This window comes from Pleurodeles waltl, chromosome 8, assembly GCF_031143425.1.
Source record: "Pleurodeles waltl isolate 20211129_DDA chromosome 8, aPleWal1.hap1.20221129, whole genome shotgun sequence".
NCBI classification, from domain to species: domain Eukaryota; kingdom Metazoa; phylum Chordata; class Amphibia; order Caudata; family Salamandridae; genus Pleurodeles; species Pleurodeles waltl.
The window spans coordinates 737925351-737949234 of NC_090447.1; the positions used below are offsets into that span (position 1 = coordinate 737925351).

Here is a 23884-nt window from a genome sequence, read left to right on the forward strand (position 1 = left end):
CTAGCCCTGACCTTGTCAGTCAGTCTGTTAATCTTGTGCTTTACAGGTGGACTGTCCCCAGGGTCCACTAAGACCAGGATTAACCTGTTGTCCATGGCTATCTTGGGATCCAGACGCCCCACAATGTCAATATCCACCATCTCAAAGGGTGTGCTGACCACAGGAAAAGGTTGGAGGGGAGCCTTACATTTTCCCCCACATCAGAGTGCCTGCACATTTGGGGCAAGTAAAAGTGGGTGACAATCCTCTCAGAAGTCTTGTCCTGCCTCAAATGTCCTGCTAAAGGTACATCATGAGCCAAACACAGTAGGAAGGCTCTGAAGCACTGGTGTACCACCAGCACATGTGCTGCTCCAGGCTCAGCAACCTTGGGCTCACTATACAAGAGGCCATCCTCCCAATGGATCCAGTGTGATCCAGACTCCTTGCCAGATGCATGGTCTGCAGCCTGATGCCACAGTTCCTCCAAGGTAGGGCATGGCTTCTGTGCCTCACAGAATTCCTCCCTGGTGGGATTCCTTTCCTGCTGCCAATGGGTCACCTCGGGCATCTTCCCCAGTTCAGCCACTTGCGCCACTGTAGGCTCTGGAGTGTTCCCCTCAGGTACAGCCTCCTCCTGGACCCTGGGAACTTCCACACTTAAGATAACCACTGCTCACCTCTTTGGTAGCTTGGCACAAGCAGTCAAGCTTATCTCATACCAACACACAGAGTAATACAGTGAAAACACTACAAAATGGACACCACACCAGTTTAGAAAAATAGCCAATATTTATTATTTATCCTAATCAAACAAGACCAAAACGACAAAAATCCAACATACACAAGTAAAGTTATACATTTTTAAATTAAAGAGTCTTACTCCATCGAAAACAGTGGGTGCATTGAAGTTACACAAAGTACCTGGTTTGCGTCAAAAATAATGCCGCACGGGCGAGCGTGTGACGGAAAAGTCAGCGATGCATCGATTCCTTACTCGCAAGTGAGGCCGTGTGTCATTTCTTCTCCGGTCGGGTAGGTGATGCGCCATTTTTCCCTCCCACAAGAGAGCAATGTGTTGATTTCCAGATGGGCATAACAGATCCGGGCAGGTTCACGTTAATTTTGATGCCCAGAGACGATGTGTGCAAAATCCGGCTGCACAGTGATGAGGAACCGCGCTGCGTGGGGGTTGCGTCAATTTCAGCAGGTGTTGCGTAGTTTCTCCAGCCTTGATGCAGCTAATATGTCGATTCCGCAGCCGCAATGCAGGTGGTGCATCAATTTCTCTGCCACAATACAGGTGGTGTGTCGTTTTTACAGCCGCGTTGCAGGTGGTGCATCAAATTGTTCTTCGCACGGCTCCTGTGCGTGGATTTACGCCTTGGTTCCACCAGCTTCACCTTTCATGGGCCCATGGACTGGAGTGGGCACCACTTGGCAGGGTAGGAGTCTCAGTAGAGAGTCCAGGTGCTACCAGAGAAAGTTTTTGATGGACTTGAGATTTCAAAACAGGAGGCAAGCTCAGTCCAAGCCCTTGGAGACACTTCATAAGTAAGAATATAGTACAAAGTCCAGTCATTGTCCTCTTTCAGGCTGAAGAAGCAACTGCTGGCCAACCCAGCAAAGCACAGTCACAGGCAAAGGGGCAGGACTCCTCCTTCAGCTTTTCAACTCTTCCCCTTGGCAGAGGTTCCTCTTGAGTCCAGAAGTAATCTAAAAATGTGTGGTTTTGCGCCCACTACTTATATCCCTTTCTGCCTTTGAAGTAGGCAAACTTCAAAGGAAAGTCTCTGCTGGTCACAGGATGCTGCCCTGCCCAGGCCTGGCCCCAAACACACACCAGGGGGCTGGAGACTGCATTGTGTGTGGGCAGACACAGCTCTTTCAGGTGTAAGTGTTAACTCCTCCCTCCCCACTCTAGCCCAGGAGACTCATTAGGATATGCAGGCTACACCCCAGCTTCATTTATGTCACTGTCTAGTGGAGCTTCACAAACAGCCCAACTGTCAGTCTGACCCAGACATGGAATACCCAAGCAGACAGAGTTAAAGAGTGGTCTAAGCAAGAAAATGCATTCTTTCTAAAGGTGGCATTTTCAAACTGACAATCTAAAAACCAACTTTACCAAAAGATGTATTTTTTAAATTGTGAGTTCAGAGCCCCCAAACTCCAAATGTCTATCTTCTCCAAAAGGGAAACTGCACTTAAAAGTTATTTAACGGCAGCCCCCATGTTAACCTACGAGAGAGATAGGCCTTGCAACGGTAAAAAATGAATTTGGAAGTATTTCACTATCAGGACATGTAAAAAAACACCAGCACACATCCTACCTTTAACATACACTGCACCCTGCTCAAGGGGCTACCTAGGGCCTAACTTAGGGGTGCCTTATATGTATAAATAGGGAAGGTCTGGGCCTGGCAGGTGGGTACACTTGCCAGGTTGAACAGGCAGTTTAAAACTGCACACACAGACTACTCCTGTGGGTGGCACATCGAGTGCTGCAGGCCCACCAGTAGCATTTGATTTACAGGCCCTGGGCACCTCTAGTTCACCTTACTAGGGACTTACTAGTAAATCAAATATCCCAATCATGGAAAAGCCAATTAAACATACAATTTACACAGGGAGCACTTGCGCTTTAGCACTGGGCAGCAGTAGTAGAGTGCCCAGGGTATCAAAATCAGCAAAAACAAAGTCCAACACACAGTCAAAACATGGGAAGCAGCAGCAAAAAAGACAGTGGAGTCCACGCTAAGGATGCCAGGTCTAGGACCCTGCATCATCAGCTTAAGGTCTCTGCCCTTGAATCCTTACCCTCTTGCCCCTGTGCTGCCACAGCCCTCCCGTATGCCCATCTCATTTACCTTGTTGCCACTACCCCTACTGCTTGCCCTGCAGGGTGTGCTTACTGCCCTATGTCCTAAAATGAATAACAAATAAGGTATAAGGGCCAGGGTAGGGGCACCCGAGACCCTGGATCTTGTAAGGGAGTCTCAGAGGGACCATCTCCTGCTTCTGGGCTAAACTTCTAACAACATACAGAAGCTCTGGGACTGAGCTGATTCCCGCGACAGTCCTTCTGGATTGAAAAAACATTTTTTTTTAAAGGAGGGTCATGAGTGCCTGTGGTAGGTTGGCTACGCAGGAGCAGTTGGCCTCACAGCTAACCTAAGCCATGCTCTGCAGATGCAAAGGACATGAGCCACAGGGGGCTGGACGACTGTGCCTGCATTGGGGAAGATAGTGTGAAAAAGCTTTTCTTTTCATAGTGCCACCAACATCTGGCAGAGACCAAACTCAGAATGCTTAGGTTTTGATTAGCTTTTATGAAGAAATTGTTGAAAAAATAATGGATAATACTGAGTACTAGAGGATTTTTTTTTAGAATAATTGGTGCTGAATTTACTACTGGGTTCATCTGCATTTGCCATTTGGAGATTTGAAAACAGAATGTTGCCAGGCATAACTGCCAGAGAATGTGCTACATAATATGCCTTTCCTTGCTGTATAATTTACATAACCTTGCTGCATAATTTGGTCCTAAATCTTAGTACTGCTGACTATGGTAGCATTTTGTGCAGTTGTGTGGGTGCAGCAAGGGTTGTCATAAACAACTTTAGGCTTCAGTTCTTATGAGTCATGTCACCTCTTGTGGTAAGAAAACAATGTGTATTATCTCACAGAGAGGATTTTATAATCAACTGTCTGAAAGGACCACTGGGTCATACTCACACTGTTTAGCTATGCGATTCCTCTTACAACACAATTTAACATTTTGAAAATGGCTATACACCTTTGTTTGAAACTAATAAATCTGAAATAAACAGCATTGTATAGGCCATAAATGCAGGTCCACTGAGTGTAATATGTTATTTATTATCATTGTTGTGGGAGGAAAGGGGCATCACGATCCACTTGGGCCTCACCAGTAGTAAATCACAGCCAATCCCCACATGAACAATGATATTTGTGTTCTGTGAGGTTGCCTTTTATTTATTTGTATGGATCCTAAAGGTTTTAGGCCCATAATTATACTTTTTGATGCAACTAGCTCAGATTTGCATCAAAAAGTATAACGCCCACTACCGCCATTCCAGTGCGCCAGCCGGGTGTCATATTTAAAAAAATACTTACCTCTACTTATCGTAGATGGGTCCCTCCATCCATGGGTGTCCTCCAGGGGTGGGTGAGGGTGGCAGGGGGTGTCCCTGGGGGCAGGAAAGGGCACCTGTGGACTGCTTCCATGGTCAAAGACCATGGAAATGAGCCCACAGGTCCCTTAACGCCTGCCCCGACCCAGGTGTTAAAAAATGACTCTAAATCGGTTTAGAGTCATTTTTTAAGGCCCTTCCCCTTCCGCGCGTCATTTTTGCACAGGAGTATAGATAAGGCGCAAATGCCTTTGAGTCATTTTTTGCTCGGGAATTCCTACCTTGCATGTCATTAATGCAAGGTAGCTTTCCACGGTAAAAAAAAGTGACTCACACTCCATAAATTTGGCACTAGACGGGACTAGCGCCAAAGTATAAATATGGAGTTAAGTTTGTGCCGAATTTGTGTAAAAAAAATTACGCAAATCTGGCGCAAACAGAGTATAAATATGCCCCTTAATGTCTTTCGAAAACATCCTTAAAGGATGCCATTGTATAAAGCAGGTCAGTGTAGGAGTGAGTGAATTCCTGTAGTATTAACATTTAGCTTTTCAGCACATTATTGATTATATTGCTCTGAAAAAGGAGGATGTACTTGTATGTGGGCACTTGCGTCTTGACATTTTTAGGTCTCACCTATGACACCACATGCGTTGTCTCTTGTGAGACATTTTGTTTGTTAACAGTGCGCTTAGGGATCTCCAACTCCTTACTTTAAGCAAAGACCATCTTTTGTGTGCTGTTCCCCCAGATTTTTGCTTTAACTTTTTTTGCTGGCTGTAGAACTCTATGCACTTTACCCCTGCTAATCAGTGATAAAGTGCCTGGGATCCTCCATTCAACACAATGATATTGGTGTACTCCTAACTGGCATATTCAACTTACCTACAAGTCCTTAGTATATGGTACAAAGAGTATCCAGGGACTTGAAATGAAACTGCCACCAGTGACTGTTGTACCTATTGCCCCATCCACTATAGTGACAGTGTAAAACATTGCTTCAGGCCTACCAGTGGAGCTTGACTGTAGCAGTGTAAAAAACTGTCATTTGCCCAGGCAAAGTAAAACCTTTTTGTCAGGTCACAACTTACCTTTTAAATATTAATAAGCCACCTCTTTGCAGACTTTGTAACCCACAAGGCAGGGTGCATTTTATTTAAGCTTAGGACATCTAAGAATTTAAAGTTTCCATGTTCTTTACAGTAACTTGTGCCCAAGAGCTATTTTTACTGTAAAAATTCTGGCTGACCCATAGAGAAAATCAGAGTGAAGATTAAAATACAAATACTTTGGGGCATATTTACAAGGAAGTGGCACATCGGTCCCGATTTACCACTTTTCTTATGTCGCCCCACCTAATGACATCATAGTTGCGCCGTATTTACAATGCGGTGCACCATGGCAATCATTAGGGCAACAGCATCAAAACTTTTTACACTGTTGTAGCACTTTGCTGCACTAGCAACAAAAATGTTGGCACTTTTGCAGCAAAGCACAGGGGGGCCCATTGATTAAAATGGGTGCGTCATTTTAACACTTGCTCTGAGCAGGCGTTAAAAATTATGGGAAAAATGGTGCAGTGAAGTGTTGTAAATTTCACTGCGCCATTTTTTTGGGCCTCCCTGCGTTGGAACCCCCCTTGAATAAATTATACCAGGAGTAAAAAAAGATGTGAAATGCCTTCCAGGAGCCAACAATAGGCAGATATGATTCCTCTGAAATCACAGAATATGCAGGATTGGGGCTGAGGGCATCCTCTTTGACACGTCAGTGTCAAATTCTGATGGTGTGTCAAATGTTGTTTGACAGGTCTGCTGGGTTTGCATACAACACTGGGGGCACACTTAAAAGGAAGGAAATAGGATGCCAAGGCTGAGTTTATCCTACTAGACTTCTGTCTCTGAGTTGTACACATAACACTTGTGGGGTACACTTAAAAGGAAGGAACGGGGGGGTCCAAGGCAATACTTGTGTATCCACTCTCTGGCTGCTAGAAACCCCTGCATTTGTTATACCAGGCTTCTGTCTCTGGGAATACTGGGCAGTAAAACGGCTACATTAAATTGGATTTTGGTATTAAATGTCCTATCCCAGCTCTCAGTGCCCAAGTTTAGTGTGGCTGAAGACATTCGTCATCACAAAAATTCCCAAAATGGGTAGGATTCACCCCAGGAACTTTTATCCCATTGGTTAGGTCATGTCCATGAGCCATTCCCACCCACTAGCTTGTGCTAGGCATGAATGTGGCATCTTCAGGCACCCACTTCAGAAGACTACTAGACCTGAGGAAGAACAAAAGAGGAGTAGACCTGCAACCTGTTACTTAGAAGAGCCATGGAGGACTGGAACCATCGTCCCTTGTAACCAGGACAAAGAAGTGGATTCTAAGGGGCATTTTTACAAGACCCAAGTGCCACCTAGCGCCACACTAGTGTCATTTTTTCATGCTAAGACGGCATGAGGTAGGCCTTTCTCCCACGTCCAAACATTGCGCCACTTTGTAAACCCTTGTGCCACATTATGCCTGTGCCAGGCATAATGTATGCAGGGGAAGAGATCCGACGCAGGGGTGCCCGAAAAAATGGTGCCATGAAATTTACAACATTTCACTGCGCCATTTTTGCCATCATTTTTTATGTCGCACCCATTTTAATCAATGGACCTCCCTGTGCTTTACTGCAGTAGCATCCAAACTTTTGATGCTAGTGCCACAAAGCGCCACAATTGCATCAAATATTTTGATGCTATTGTCCTAACAACTGCATATTGTAATATGGCGCAACCATAGTGGCGTTAGGTGGGGCTGGGTCGACGCAACAAAAGTGGTGCATCAAGACTGATGCTCCATTTTCTTGTAAATATGCCCCTAAGAGTCATAAGGCTGACCTCTTGTTAAAGCTACAAAGACACAACAAGCAACAAGAGGGCTGTTTTGTCCAGCTGACCAGTGGAAACTGAACCTAGACTGTATCCTAATTGTGGCCTATAGCTGACACCCTGTGTGTCTCTGGCTGCCTCTCCTAGGGACTTGGGGACTTTAGAAGTGTACTCCTGTGTGGATTGGGACTTAAAGAATTGAGTAGGAAGGTAAAATCTTTGACCAGAATTAACATGGTTGGTATATCCGACTGACAATCCATCTTTGTTATCATTGACTATAATTGGCGCTTTGGGCTTTTTATGCTATTTCTACTTAACATTTTACAAATTCAGATCTCCAGTTCCCCTTACTGGATTTTTTTAATTTTTCTCTTATTTTGTTTATTATATTTTACACTATTTTCTAGTTTGGTCAGGAATTTTATTGTTTTGCATTTTGACTTTTTATTGATTTGGTACCACATAAATAATTTACACATTGCCCTAAGTCAGGGTTCTGCAAAGTCGGTCCTGGAGAGCCGGGTCCATGCCAGGTTTTTAGCATATCGACATTTAGAAAAAAGATGTTTCAGAAATCTACATTTTTCTAAATGATGATATGCTACAAATCTGGCATGGATCGACTTTGCAGAACCCTGCCCTAAGATAAGCCTTTTTGAACTGTGCTACAGCTGCTCAGGCTAATTTAATGACTTTGAGGGTCACCCTAACAAGGGTTGTGATTATTCCTTGAGATGGCTAGTCCCCCACCCCAAATCATAATCTAATTTCTTACACTTAGGGTCTGATGTAGAGTTTGGCAGAGGGGGTTACTGTGTCACAAATGTAACGGATATCCCGCCTGCCATATTACAATACCATAATAGCCTATGGAGAACGTAATACGGCAAACAGGATATCTGTCACATTTGTGGTGAAGTAACCCGTCCGCCCAACTCTAAATCAGGCCATCAGTTTTGGTTGGCTTCCTTAACACTTTAGTTTCCTTGTTTCTTGTTGGTTAGCTGCTGCAAACTTCCTTCCTCTTCATATATTTTCCCCTCCCTTGCAACATGTATGCATAACTTCTGTCCTTCCACTTCTCATTTTTTTAGGCACTACTTTTTCTTTGTGTTTATGCACTCAACAAGAGTGCATGTTTTTCGGCTGTCTCACTCATGTACTTCTCCCCTGGGCTCCACTCACTGATTCTCTGCTGATTGTCTGCTTGCACCAGCATCTCCCTTTCATCTTCGGTTGTCTGTGTAGAACATTCACTCACCCTCACTCCGTAGACTGTGTTGATGTGTTGATCATCCGTCTGGTGTCCCTCAGCTGTCCATATTTCCCAAACCTGCCCTTTCTCTGTTGTTCTTGTTGGTTTTCATCCGCCCACCCTCTGTAGTCTGTTCTGTCTGTTTTGCTCCATCCACCCTCCTTGCATTGTTCATTTTGGCTGCCCAGCTGTTCTTTTTCCATTGCACTTGATGCCCCCCTGCCTTCCATCCACTATTCATGTTTCTCACAACCTGCTCTCCTTCTGTTGTCCATTTTGACTGCCATTCGCTCTCCCTCCCATCCCTGTCTATGTTGGCACCCACCCTTCTGTTCCTCCACTGTTGTGTGAGTTGCCCCCTAGCCCGCCTTTCCTCTGTTATCTGGGTTGCAGCCAGCATTGTCCTTGTCATAGAGCTTTTTTTTAATGGCACACCCCTTCATTTTCCTCACCCACAATAAATGCTGGAAACTGCTCTTTCTGCAGGGATATCCCTAAACTTTTTACTTTTCTACTTCTATTTTTATGACCCTCTTTTTGTTGGCTTTAGGACTCTGGGCACTTTACCACTGCTAATCAGTGCTAAAGTGCACACGCGCTCCCCCCTACAACTTGGTAAAAATGGTTTACACCTGTTTGGCTTATTTAATTTACCTTTAAGTCCCTTGTAAAGTGGTATAGGATGTACTCAGGGCCTGTAAATTAAATGCTCTTGTGGGCATGCAGCACAGATTGCACCACCCACAGGAGTAGCCTTTCAAACCTGTCTCAGGCCTGCCACTGCAGGGCCTGCGTGCACAGTTTTCTGCCACATTGACTTAGCAAATCAAACTACTTGCCAAGGCCTAAACCCCCTTTTTGCTACACCTTATTCCCTATGGACAGGGTGCTATGTATGTTAAAGGTAGGACATATGTCTTTATGTACTTCATGTCCTAGTAGTGGCAAACAGCCTATCTAGTTTCTCACTACTGTGAGCTCAACTCCTCTCATAGGACTGTATTGGAAATGCCCTGGAAGTGGTATCTTCTGATCTATGAGGAAAAGCATGGGCATGCTTAGTGTGTTTGGAATGGCAGGGAGAAATCCTGCTTATTTGTCTAGGGGGATTTTTTATTACCATTGTGGAAATGCCACTTTTAGAAGGTGGGCATGTCTCTATGCTTAGAACTCTAGTGCTTTTCAGCCTGACTCCAATCAACTTCTGGGGCAGAGTAACAGCTACACTTGGTGCATTCTTTCCAGAAAGCCATCACACAGGAGGGGCTGGGTGTGACAGTAGAGGCATCTGGATACTGATAGTCCTCCCGGGCTGGGGAGAGGGAGGGTCGTTCACACCTTACATGCGAATAGGCTGTGTCCTGCCTTCACACAATGGTCTTATTACCACCTACTGATGTCTGGAGACAGGGCTGGGTTTAAAGGGTGTTGTGCTTGACGTTAAAGGACTTCTTTAAAGTTACCCCCTGAACAAATGCATTTTGGGGTATAAGTAAAGGGGCATTCCCCCTGATTTTAGAGCACTTTTATAACTGGGACTGAACCTCTGTCAGAAGGACTGCTAGACGGTACCAAAGGACTCATCTGGACTGCTCTTCTGTTTGTTACCCTGCTGCCTGGTGTCTGCTGGATGGCACAAAAGACTCATCTGGATTGCTTTCCTGCTTGTTGCCCTGCTGCCTGCTGCTCCCTGTCTTGGGTTCCCCTGGGCACTGCTGGGCTGCCCGGGGGAACCGCCCCTACCTGCCTTTAGGGTTCTGGCCTCTTTGTCTATTACTGCCTGCCCTGTCTACGCCCTACAGGTGTTCTCCCACTGGTCAGCAGAGGACTGCCCCTGTTACCAGTGCCGGTCCTGGCCCTACTATTATAGCGCTTGGCGAAGTGCTATAATCTTTATTGAAGCGCTTGTCCTGATACTCATGCTGTGTGCAGTGAGCACTCTTCTCCCCTGGGGCCAGAAGGTCTTGTGCCCGGTGAGTGCTCCCCACCTGCCTTCCGTAAGATCGGCACAGGGTGCGTTTGGAGGCCAGCCCCCGCTCCTGTTACTGGGGACTACAGCTGCATGCCTTGTCACCCTAATCTTCCGGAGCTGCACCAAGTAGCTGAAACCTGTCCACTCTGCCCCGCCTCCCAGATTACAGCGCAGGCCAAGGGAGACACCTTGAGCCCCGGTCACGAGACCGCAATCTGGGGAACACAGAGAAAGCGGGTGCCAGCCGAGATGAAGACCAAGTGAGGTCCTCATTCGGCGACAGTGAGGTGGCACCATAGAACGCCTAATAGGTGCGCCCCACCAATGTCAGCAGCCGCGGCTGCACAGTGCTTTCCTGCGCAGCTGCCTGCATTGCCCTAGAGGGGGAGAGCACAAGAGGACTCCCTGCCACCTCCTTTCAGGGGTGTGTTTGCACCCCCCATAGTAATTATTGCAGAGGCCCTTGAAATGCTTTCTTTGCGCCCTTAGGCTCATTATATTTACCCTGGTAGGCCCACCGCTGAGTCTGTTCACTACTTTGTGGACAGAGTATCGTGGGACATATAAAAGGAGCGCAGGTGTGCTGTGTCTCAGGGTGAGAGGAGTGGTCTTCACATGTCTATATGGTGGCGTTATGAAGGGGAGTGATTTCTATAGGTCCCGCAAGTTCACTATGATGGACTCATGCCTTCAGGGCTTATGCTATGGTTATGCCCTGAGTTATATTGTCGCTCTTACTTGGTTGCAACAACAAACATATTTCGGGATCTGCACTGCCTGCATAATGGGGGTATGTTGATGATCTGTGCATAAGGGAATGTTTCTGATAATTGCATTCATGACGCTTATGGTTTGCCTGCTTGGCAAAGTGTTATGGATTTAGGATGTTTTGGTCTACAGTCTAATGTTTTATGTACAATACAGTATATTTTTATTAGATTGAGCATGCAAGCGCTCTGGCCTGTTGTAATCTATCTGTGGGCTTTTAATCACGCCCTCCGCATGCCCATCACTATCACTTGTTCATGGGCTTGCCTTTCAAAAATCCTTTCTTATCATTGGGAAATGCTTTAAGTTTGTTCCTCTATGGGGCGGTTTTGTTACCTCCTTGGCCATCGACCCTGTTACGTGGATAAATGCACGTCTGACTGCAAGCGAACTTCTTTTTCCTTTTGCGTCTCTCCTTCGCACTCATGCTCATGGCGGCTGTGGCGCTTTGAATCGGCTTGCTTATGTGAACTGTTTTACTCTTCACTTTCAATTTATGTGGGAAGAAAAGTCAAGTTAGGAATTTACAATGCTAATTTGCTCTGACCCAAGCAAACGCAAGACCCATTGCATTGCAAATGCTTATCTAACCTGATGGAGTCTCTTTTGTGGTGTAACTATTAAGTCACTAGTGTGTGTGTTGTGCGAATGCTTTACACATGACCTCTGGGCTGACTGCTCTGTGCCAAGCTTCCTGGGGTGAGCACAGGTTATCTTTCTGTGTAATTTACTCGTCCTGGCTAGAGTGGTGGGTTCTACCTGGCTGAGGTGCATACCCTAGCCAACCAGAAACCACATTTCTAACAATAAGAACAAGCATTTACAATGCAACGGGTCTCGCGTTTGCTCATGTTAGAGCTGATCGTGTTGTAAACTCCTAACCCGACTTTTCACCTATCGGGCAAAAGTGCATTTATGTACATAACCCGAAAAAGTGAAATTAACTATGTAAAGCGCTCGACTTCTGCCAAGCGAGATCGCGCTCGTAAATTAGAGAAAAAGAAGTCCACGAGCCCGATGGAAAACAGCGAGCCTCACATGTTTTCTGTACTTGGTCGCTGCGCTCGAGGAGGGATAGCCACCGGAAAAGGCATGACGTTTGCGTGCCTTCGACTAATGAAAGCAAGCAGATTTTATTAGGAAAGCCCACGAACCAATAAAAAACACTGACGTGAAGTTGACAGGGCTCCGAGCCCTTTTGCTAAATACAAAAGCGTCTCACTGCGATATGCATGCGCGAGCGCATGCAAAGCAGGCTCGACCCTAAAAAGCCCTATGATGAGGGCACTGCTGGCCCCATCGTTGCTCTTGTCCGTTTTTCACCTCCACATGCACGTCCTCCTTTCGTGTCACCACCTGCCCTCCCTCCCTCCTGCCAGCACTAAAAAAAGTGCTATGATGCGCCCAGCGCTGGCCATGCCACAGAGGCTCTTTTTCTTTGATACTTTCAGCCATGCTGCACAGCAACATGGCTGCTGTACAACAGTGACCAAACAATGACCAAGCCAAACATTGACCAAGCCAATATCCCTCTTAAGCAACACCTACTGGGTTAGCCAATTTTGTTTGGCCTGTTGTAGCCAGGACCTTTTGGCTTTAATAAAAATATATATACTATACATACTTGCAAGGACTTCCAGTCGGCCCCCTTCATCCATCGGTCTGCAATAGAATCATTCACATTTTTCTTCCACCTACCACAGTATACACCGTGGGGCACAGGGTCAGCCTACTTAAATCACTTGCGTTCCTTACTGTGAATAATGGCTTCTGCTCTTGCACAATGTGCACATCCACACAAAGGGATCCCTCTTCATTGCTAGTGCCTCCGAATGCAATGTGTGGTTTTACATGAAAAACAGGTGATAGTTCGACTTCTAGACTGTAGTCGCTTTACTTGGGCGAGGAACTGATAGATACTATAACACTGCAAGTGAGCTAATTGCGATTCTTCATAAGAAAACAATACACAGACAAAATATGCACTGGAAAAGTTGGTTTCCAATACTAGACCTATTGGCTCTACCAGTGCTTGTTTCACTCTGAAGTACACTGTTCCTGCGAGCCATGTTTTTGGGGATAAGCCAATGTTTTCTTGCCCCCTAGAAGTCAGAAAAAAAAAATCCGTGAGAAAGGGTTTCTGGCAAAAAAAAAACGGATGAATGCTCTTAGCTATAACCGTATGTCTGGCGGTAACAAAGCATTACAGTACGTGACAGCACTTCGCCAAAAGTATGCCATGTACAAAATGTCGAATACAGTTGCATCGTAGACATCACGTCATGCGCTGTGCCCCCCGCAGTTGCTCTGCTCATTCAAGTAGGATTACTAGTAATTGTCTGTGAGTCCTTACTGTGGTTGCCGAGATAGGTGTTGTAACCTTGTGGTGCGCGTAAACCATATTATTACATTAGTCGATGACATCAACATATGCTCCTTTCGGACGAACACCGAACAAAACAAAAGGAGTATGTGGAATAATATAATCACAAGGGATGCTTCGTGGCATATTATAAACACGGTCAAACAATCCAGAGTGTGTTGCTGGTCATTTATTACCGGGCTGCTCGCAGCATCTTTAAGTTTTGATTTACTGTGCATTTGTTTTTAAAAAACGGACGTTTCCTCGAACGGAAGGTGCATTTTCATTTCAGTTTACACACGAAAGAACAACTACAGAATTTACCTTGGGTGCGCCGGAATACGGAGAATCACTGGAAGAAACTCTTGGTGAAACGGCAGAATGTAATTGAGGCCTTGTCACGTCACCGGAGTATTCACTACTTCTAATTCCTTTAGAAACAGCGAAGGCAGAAATTCTTTCATTAAAGCTGCCAAGATCAGAGAAGGAGGCACTACTCCCGAACATATGGTTCTTATCAGCTTTTTTCTCGCTGGAATGTGACTCTTCAAACACGGAGTCTTCGTCTGACATTTGGAGTCTTTCAAGCTCTTTGTTAATTGTTTGAACATCTGCAACAGTTCTGGTGGCCGGGGTGGCGCTGTAATTTGAACATAGGTTGAGAATGGTCTCCAGGCGCTGCCTTTCCTAAATGTGACAAAAAATAGATATAGTTGCCCAGCAGCTAAAACACACTTTTTTCAATTTTTTAGTCATAGGGTCTGTTCGAATTTAAATATAGTTAGTTAATAAGTAACATTTTCCTCTAATTTATCATCTTAACAGCCATCTAAAGACACATCAAACTATTGCTCAAGGTAACAAACAAATAATATCATAATAGAGTAAACATCGTCAACATATTTTAGTGTATTGAACAAGGAGGAAAAACAGCAACCAAGAAAACTTCGAAAGGAAAAAATAATTTGTTAAATTGCCTAAACACAGGAACACTTGAGGTGACTCTCTGGCCCCTGGGAGCAAAGAGCACAAACACTTGCCTTGAAAATGTCTAACTTTTTGAATGCTAGCCTTGACTACACCACAAGCAGATATGTTATGTTTGGATGTTATGATACAAATGTTAAATACAAAATTATGTATTGGTTCCAGAAACATCGTTAAATATATGGCAATGTGAAGTGGTTTCTAAAGTCGCCAAAACCCACTGAAGGAAGAAGGTGAGCGCAATCGGGATAAAACGTCTGACAGAAGATGGAAAAACTAGGGTAGAAAAGGACACAGGCATTATGTAAAAAATGTATGATAGTCCCAAATTCAGTTCACCTATGGCTCGTATATACACCACTATACCCTATTTGTGATAATAATTATAGGATGGTACAATTTCACTCACAAAGAGTGGCATGCTTCATTATAAAAAAAGAATAATAAGACAGGGAAGTGGTTAAAAAGTGGGAAACTTAAGGGATCTAAAATTATGTGACATTAGACTACTCAATAGAGAGATTCGCTTTTGAAGTGATTTCTTCCAATATTTTCTGCCTTGGTCTTGCAGTCCAAAAGGCAAAAAAAACCGGATCTTGATGATTTTCCCATTTTTACTGACCTTTTAAAAAAATATTGGCCATGTGCCAACCTTTGTCAAACACCCCATGGCCCCTTGCAGCCAATTGCCTGTTACAACTATGCATTGAAGGATGGATAGTTCTCACTGTCAGTAAATAAACGCTGTACAGCATCCATTTTAGGACATCCTCCTTCCTCACTCGTCATCCCTACTTCTCATCCCTGCTTCTCATCCATCATCCCAACTTCTCATCCATCATCCCTACTTCACATCCATCATATATTATCCCTACTTCTCATCCATCATCCCTACTTCCCTTCCATCATCCCTACTTCTCATCCCTGCTTCTAATCCATCATCCCTACTTCTCATCCATCATCCCTGCTTCTCTTCCATCATCCCTACTTCTCATCCATCATCCCTACTTCTCATCCATCATATATCATCCCTCCTTCTCATCCATCATCCCTACTTCTCATCCATCATACATCATCCCTACTTCTCATCCTTCACCCCTACTTCTAATCCATCATCCCTGCTTCTCTTCCATCATCCCTACTTCTCATCCATCATCCCTGCTTCTCTTCCATCATCGTTACTCCTCATCCCTCATCCCTGCTTCTCATCCATCATACATCATCCCTACGTCTCACTTCTCATCCATCATCCCTACTTCTCATCCATCATCCCTACTTCTCATCCATCATATATCATCCCTACTTCTCATCCATCATCCCTGCTTCTCTTCCATCATCCCTACTTCTCATCCATCATCCCTGCTTCTCCTCCATCATCCCTACTCCTCATCCCTCATCCCTACTTTTCATCCATCATACATCATCCCTACTTCTCACTTCTCATCCATCATCCCTACTTCTCATCCATCATCCCTACTTCTCATCCATCATACATCATCCCTACTTCTCATTCATCAGCCCTACTTCTCATCCATCATCCCTGCTTCTCTTCCATCATCCCTACTCCTCATCTCTGCTTCTCATCCCTATTTCTATTCCATCATCCCTACTTCTCATCCCTCATCCCACCTTCTCATCCAGCATTCCTACTTCTCATGTCTCAGCCATCATCCTTACTCCTCATCCATCATCCCTACTCCTCATTCCTCAACCCTCAGTCATACCAACACATTTTCAGTTTTGTGAAACACACCTTCACACTGATTGGTTAGGAACAGCCAATCAGAGTTATGAGAGAGAGCTACATTCTTACAGCTCTGCTGGTTTGGGAAATACAAGGAGTCCACAGCTAGGGCCATAAATCAGCTCTTGGATAAAGGGTTATACAGTTCATCTACAGTTCATACAAAATCTTTCTGGTTTCAGAAAGGAAAAAAACAGCTCTGAGAGATAAAAGCAGCCTCAGATGTAAACATGTTATTTGTTACAAATAAAAAGCAGGCTCAGATTTAAACATTTTCTTTGTTACAAATAAAAATGAAACCAGAAAAGGTTTGGATGAATTGGATTGCACTGTCACCAGAGTTGATTTTAAACATTTTGTTTCTACAGATGAAACTGAAACCAGAAAGGTTTTCGGTTGAACTGTAGATGACCTGTATAACCCTTTCTCCAAGAGCTGATTCATGGCCCAGGCTGTGCACTCCTTGTATATCCCAAACCAGCAGAGCTTTCTGCAGAGGCCTGTGCAAACAGAAAAACACTGAGTTAAATAAAATGAAATATTGTGCAGCCTTGAATTCACTGGAAACAAACACACAGTTGCATTTCCTCTCCTCTCTCTTCACCCACCATGTGCAATGAGGAGGCTGTTTTTCATTGAAATAGAATGCAGCTCTCTCTCATAACTCTGATTGGCTGTTCCTAACCAATCTGTGTGAAGGTGTGTTTCACAAAACTGAAAATGTGTTGGTATGACAGAGGGATGAGGAATGAGGAGTAGGGATGATGGATGAGGAGTAGGGATGATGGCTGAGGCATGAGAAGTAGGAATGATGGATGAGAAGTAGGGATGAGAAGCAGGGATGAGGGATGAGAATTAGGGATGATGGAAGAGAAGTAGGGATGAGAAGCAGGGATGAGGAGTAGGGGTGATGGAAGAGAAGCAGGGATGATGGATGAGAAGTAAGGATGATGTACGATGGACGAGAAGTAGAGATGATGGATGAGAAGTAGGGATGATGTATGATGGATGAGAAGTAGGGATGATGGATGAGAAGTGAGAAGTAGGGATGATGTATGATGGATGAGAAGCAGGGGTGAGGGATGAGGAGTAGGGATGATGGATGAGAAGCAGGGATGATGGATGAGAAGTAGGGAAGATGGATGAGAAGTAGGGATGATGGATGAGAAGTAGGGAAGATGGATGAGAAGTAGGGGTGATGGATGAGAAGTAGGGATGATGGATGAGAAGTAGGGTTGATATATGATGGATGAGAAGTAGGGATGATGGATGAGAAGTAGGGATGGTGGAAGAGAAATAGGGATGATGGAAGAGAAGCAGAGATGATGGGTGAGAAGTAGGGATGGGGGATAAGATGCAGGGATGAGACGCAGGGATGAGAAGTAGGGATGATGGAAGAGAAGTAGGGATGATGGATGAGAAGTAGGGATAATATATGATGGATGAGAAGTAGGGATAATGGATGAGAAGTAGGGATGATGGAAGAGAAGTGGGGATGATGGATGAGAAGTAGGGATGATGGATGAGAAGCAGGGATGAGAAGTAGGGATGAGGAGTGAGGAATGAGGATGTCCTAAAATGGATGCTGTACAGTAAATAAACGCTGACTGCTTTACCCTGGGCCACCAATACAACTAGCCCTGTTATGAGAAATCAGATTTCTGTGTGATTGCCGAATTCTTTAGCTGAGGTCAGTATTTTTCGATTAAGATACAATGTGAGGAGATACCTCAGTAGCTTCTAGTCATGTTCTACAAACTCCTGCTCGGGAAACACAAACTTGTTTTTGAACTTTGTTCTGTGAATAAGAGAGCTACATTTTGTCCCTCTCTTAGTGGGCAGAGTTGTAGCCCAGTGGGTTTGAGGAATTGTTATCATTATTTACCCATAACTTTGAGAGAAAAGTGGAAGAAGTGGCCTTAAAATCTATGTATGGAAGGTGAATATCCAGCCCTTATAAATCAAATGCTTAGCCACAAATTTCTCTTTGGATCTGGAATACCACTCCTAAAGGATTTCTTTAAAAAACAGGAATGTAGGAAAGTATTATGTTTGAAGCATGCATAATTAGGAGATGATTGTGATTAACATCAAGCAAGATCTAAGGAGGGTTGGAACATAAATTAATTTAATTTAGCATCCATATATAATCACAGAGGCATAAACCTGGGGCATATTTCAATGAAGATATCCATATTTAGAATAAGAGTGTTCTGGTGTGTGTTCCCTGTTACATCAGTAATCAATACATGGCTTTTGGGAGTTTTCAAGCTCTTATCTTAATCTAAGTAAACTTTGCCACTATAGCACACATTGACGGGTACTTACCATGATACCAATCAATGTGCACAAGCTTACCTAAGAATTCTCCATGGAAATAGAAAATGTTAAAGCTGGGAATTTAAAACCTGGGACTGTGTTACACTGAGAGCACCAAGGGCACAACGGGCATGCGCACTCTTTTTGCACCTCCGGGGCACTTTAGTATTACAGAAGAGGATCAGGCACTTTTTGTGACTCCTGTAAAGCAGGCCACATTGGTGCTACATGTGCATCAGCATGATTTCAAAGGGGCGGATCCCTCATTTACATGGGGGATCATGTCCCCATGCAAATGAGGAAACACTGTGCCTCTCTGACCGTGCCATATAACTGATGCCGGCAGCCACAGTTTAAAAGAACAGTCAGGAGGCGCACTGATTGTGCACTACATCGAAGTGACACACAGTCAGTGTCCTTTTTTTTCCTTCTCTGAATGCAGTCCTTGAAATGGGGGATACAGGGTGACAAAGACACCCCAAACATATCCTGCAGCTATGTGCATTCTCTATCAGCATCTGTCTGGATCCCTGTTACCCTTTAAAATGCAGGCCAGTTGTCAAATGCACAGTCAAAGTCGGACTAGGAGACTTTAAACAGCCAGTCTGCCATTCAGTAATGTGCTGCCCCACGGCAGGTGTGAGTCCACAGCTCCATTGGCCACAGCACACTCATTATGGTAGGGCATACTGACAGTCTGCACTGTCGCATCCAGTTAAAGGTGCGCCTTGGCACAGAGTAGGCAGTACACCCTATCAGCAACACAGCTCAAGGTGTTAAATATCATTAGAATTGCACAACACAGCCAAACAAAATCACATGCATAGAGATGACAAAATGAAATACTATACTAGGGCACATGCACTATTCCACAATGTGGCAAGTAAATGAAACCTGCTGTCATTTGTTCCTGAGGTTACATTTCTACCATAGTGACTCAGAAAATAATTTAAGGTTTTCATGGGCAATTTTTAGTTTCATAGTTTTTTAAATAATGTGTACAGAGGATGTTTGATGAAACAATGCATGCCATTACCACACATGCTTACACAATGCAGCCGTTACAACGCAGGTACCATTACCACACATAACCTTTACAAGGCAGGATTTTATAACAATTAGACCTCTACAATGCATGCCTTTACAGCGAATTTCGTTGTAAAAGCGTGAATGGCAAAGGCACATGTGTGTTAAAGGTTTTGCAAGTAAATGTAAGTATTTTACAGGTAAGTATAAGCGGTTTTTAGTGTGTATATATATATTAGTTAGAAATGGGGTCTCTAGTTGGCACTGGGTTGCACCCAGTCCTAGTAGGGACCCTCAGTCTAGTCAGAGTAGGTGAGCCACAAAACACACACACACATACACACACACTAACACAGTGAAAACACCACAAAAATGGACTCCGCACCAGTTTAGGAAAACAGCCAATATGTACCTGTAAGGAAATGGCTCCCTGTTGCAGTTACCCCCCACTTTTTGCCTGATACTGATGCTGACTTGACTGAGAAGTGTGCTGGGACCCTGCTAACCAGGCCCCAGCACCAATGTTCTTTCACCTAACATGTACCATTGTTTCCACAATTGGCACACCCCTGGCACACAGATAAGTCCCTTGTAAAAGGTACTAGTGGTACCAAGAGCCCTGTGACCAGGGAAGGTCCCTAAGGGCTGCAGCATGTGTTGTGCCACCCTTAAAGACCCCTCACCTAACACATGCACACTGCCATTGCAGACTGTGTGTGTTGGTAGGGAGAAAAAGGCAAAGTCGACATGGCATCCCCCTCAGGGTGCCATGCACACAAAATACTGCCTGTGGCATAGGTAAGTCACCCCTCTAGCAGGCCTTACAGCCCTAAGGCAGGGTGCACCATACCACAGGTGAGGGCATAGCTGCATGAGCAATATGCCCCTACAGTGTCTAAGTCCATTCTTAGACATTGTAAGTACAGTGTGGCCATATTAAGTATATGGTCCGGGAGTTTGTCAAACACAAACTCCACAGTTCCATAATTGCAACACTGAATACTGGGAAGTTTGGTATCAAACTTCTCAGAATAATAAACCCACACTGATGCCAGTGTTGGATTTATAAAAAAATGCACACAGAAGGCATCTTAGAGATGCCCCCTGTACTTACCCAATTGTTCAGTGCAGGACTGACTGGTCTGTGCCAGCCTGCTGCTGAGAGACAAGTTTCTGAACCCATGTGGTGAGAGCCTTTGTGCTCTCTGAGGACAGAAACAAAGCCTGCTCTGGGTGGAGGTGCTTCACACCTCCCCCCTGCAGGAACTGTAACACCTAGCAGTGAGCATCAAAGGCTCAGGCTTTGTGTTACAATGGTCCAGGGCACTCCAGCTAGTGGAGATGCCCGCCCCCTGGACACAGCCCCCACTTTTGGCGGCAAGTCCAGGGGAGATAATGAGAAAAACAAGGAGGAGTCACCCACCAGTCAGGACAGCCCCTAAGGTGTCCTGAGCTGAGGTGACCCCTACCTTTAGAAATCCTCCATCTTGGTTTTGGAGGATTCCCCCAATAGGATTAGGGATGTGCCCCCCTTCCCACAGGGAGGAGGCACAAAGAGGATGTAGCCACCCTCAAGGACAGTAGCTGTTGGCTACTGCCCTCCCAGACTTAAACACACCTCTAACTTGAGTATTTAGGGGCTCCCAGAACTGAGGAAGATAGATTCCTGCAACCTGAAGACGAAGAAGGACTGCTGACCTGAAGCCCTGCCGAGAAGACGGAGACACCAACTGCTTTGGCCCCAGCCCTACCAGCCTGTCTCCCCACTTCAAGAAAAACTGCAACAGCGGCGCGTCCCCCAGGGTCCAGCGACCTCTGAAGCCTCAGAGGACTACCCTGCATCTAAAAGGACCAAGAACTCCCGAGGACAGCGGCCCTGTTCCACAAAGACTGAAACTTGCAACAAAGAAACGACTTTAAAGGACTCCACATTTCCCGCCGGAAGCGTGAGACTTTCAACTCTGCACCCGACGCCTCCGGCTCGACCTGCGGAGAAACAACACTACAGGGAGGATTCCCCGGCGACTGCGAGCCTGTGAGTAGCCAGAGTTGACCCCCCTGAGCCCCCACAGCGACGCCTGCAGAGGGAATCCAGAGGCTCCTCCTGACCGCGACTGCCTGCTTCCAAGAATCCGACGCCTGGTAAAGACACTGCAGCCGCAGCCCCCAGGACCTGAAGGATCCGACCTCCAGTGCAGAAGCGACGCCCAGGTGGCCCGCTCCCTTGCCCAGGTGGTGGCTACCCCGAGGAGCACCCCCCCCCCTTGCCTGCCTGCTTCGCTGAAGAGACCCCTGGGTCTCCCATTGAAACCAATTGCAAACCCGACGCCTTTTTGCACTCTGCACCCGGCCGCCCCGTGCCGCTGAGGGTGTACTTTTTGTGCTGACTTGTGTCCCCCCCTGTGGCCTATAAAACCCCCCTGGTCTGCCCTCCGAAGACGCGGGTACTTACCAGCTGGTAGACTGGAACCGGGGCACCCCTTCTCCATTGAAGCCTATGCGTTTTGGGCACCACTTTGACCTCTGCACCTGACTGGCCAATGAGCTGCTGGTGTGGTAACTTTGGGGTGGCCCTGAACCCCCAACGGTGGGCTACCTTGGACTCAAACATGAACCTTGTAGGTGTTTTACTTACCTGCAAAACTAACCAATACTTACTTCCCCCAGGAACTGTTGAAAATTGCAGTGTCTAGTTTTAAAATAGCTTATTGCCATTTTTGCTAAAACTGTACATGATATTGTGTTGATTCAAAGTTCCTATGATACCTGAGTGAAATACCTTTCATTTAAAGTATTACTTGCAAATCTTGAACCTGTGGTTCTTAAAATAAACTAAGAAAAGATATTTTTATATATAAAAACCTTTTGGCCTAAGATTTGTCTTTGAGTGTGTGTTCCTTATTTATTGCCTGTGTGTGTACAAAAAATGCTTAACACTACCCTCTGATAAGCCTACTGCTCGACCACACTACCACAAAATAGAGCATTAGAATTATCTCTTTTTTCCACTATCTTACCTCTAAGGGGAACCCTTGGACTCTGTGCATGCTATTTCTTACTTTGAAATAGTACATAAAGAGCCAACTTCCTACAGCATCTGAATAAATCAAGACCAAAACAACAAACATCCAACATAGACAAGCATAGATCTCACTTTAAAAAAGTTGCAAAATGTTTAATCCAGAGGAATCAATGATTGTCTCTTTTTAACACACACTACCTGGGATGCATCAAAAACAAAGAAGATGCAGGCCACAGAGGAGGTGAGGTGCCGGAAAACAAAGCTATGCGTTTGTTACTTACTGCGCAGGAGAGGTGATGCGTTGGTTCCTTACTGGCAGGGGAGGTGATGCGTTGGTTCCTTACCGGCATAGGAACTGATGCATTGGTTCTCTTCCCGCAGGCGAGAGGATGCGTCAGTTTCCGGTCACGCAGTCTCAGTTCTTTGCTGGGGTCGATGCGAAAATAATGCACAGGGATGATGCGTGGGAAGCTCCTGTCGCACTGTGATGATAGAGCCATGGTGGAACATGTGCTGCATCGATCCTTCCACTGCATGGTAGGTGCTGCACCAATTCCTCAGCGGCAAGGCAAGCATGGCATTGATTCTTCTGTTGCAAGACAGGCGCTGCGTCGATTCTTCAGCTGCAGTGATCCGATGCGCGGATTTTCTTCCTCAGGACACTAGTTTCCACTTTCAAGGACACAGGGCCTGGATTTGGCACAACTTGACAAGTCAAAACTCTCAGCTGAAGAGTCCATGCACTGACAAATGAAGTCTTTGATGTCCCTGAGACTTCTAACAAGAGGCAAGCTCATTTCAAGCCCTTGGGGAACCTTGGAAAGCAGGATGTAGAAAGCAAAGTCCAGCCCTTTCACTCCCAGGACAGAAGCAGCAAGCGGGAGACCATCACAACAAAGCAACAGGCAGAGTGCAAGTCTCAGCTCCTCCTACCACTCTAGTCAAGGAAGACCCATCAGGATATGCAGGACACACCTCAGCTCCCTTTGTGTGACTGTCAGAGTGAATTCACAAACAGCTCAACTGTCATCCTGACCCACACATGTATTCCACAGCCAGGCTGAGTACAGAATGCTTAAGCAAGAAAATGCCCACTTTCTAAAAGTGGCATTTTCAAACTTACAATTTTAAAACTAACTTCACCAAAAGATGTATTTTTAAATTGTGAGTTCAGAGACCTGAAACTATATTTCTCCATCTGCTCCCAAGGGGAAATTACACTTAAAGGATATTTCAATGCAATCCCCATGTTAACCTAGAGGAGAGATCGCCTTGCAATAGTAAAAACTGACTTTTAGCAGTATTTCAATATCAGGACATGTAAAACACACCAGTACATGGCCTACCTTTTAAATACACTGCACCCTGACCATAGGGTGGTGTTTGGCCTCACTTAGGGTTAACTCACATGTA

At 45.3% G+C, this 23884-nt stretch overlaps 1 protein-coding gene across 4 annotated transcripts in view; it reads right to left on the minus strand.

The window, feature by feature from the left end:
* Window positions 1-23884, minus strand: part of PHLDB2 (pleckstrin homology like domain family B member 2) — a 483232-nt gene that overhangs the window by 303747 nt on the left and 155601 nt on the right. For all 4 annotated transcript variants that reach the window (XM_069204939.1, XM_069204938.1, XM_069204937.1 and 1 more), the window contains one exon: window positions 13698-14060. In XM_069204939.1, coding sequence (XP_069061040.1) covers window positions 13698-14060 — 363 coding nt within the window. The remainder of the gene's footprint in view (window positions 1-13697; window positions 14061-23884) is intronic.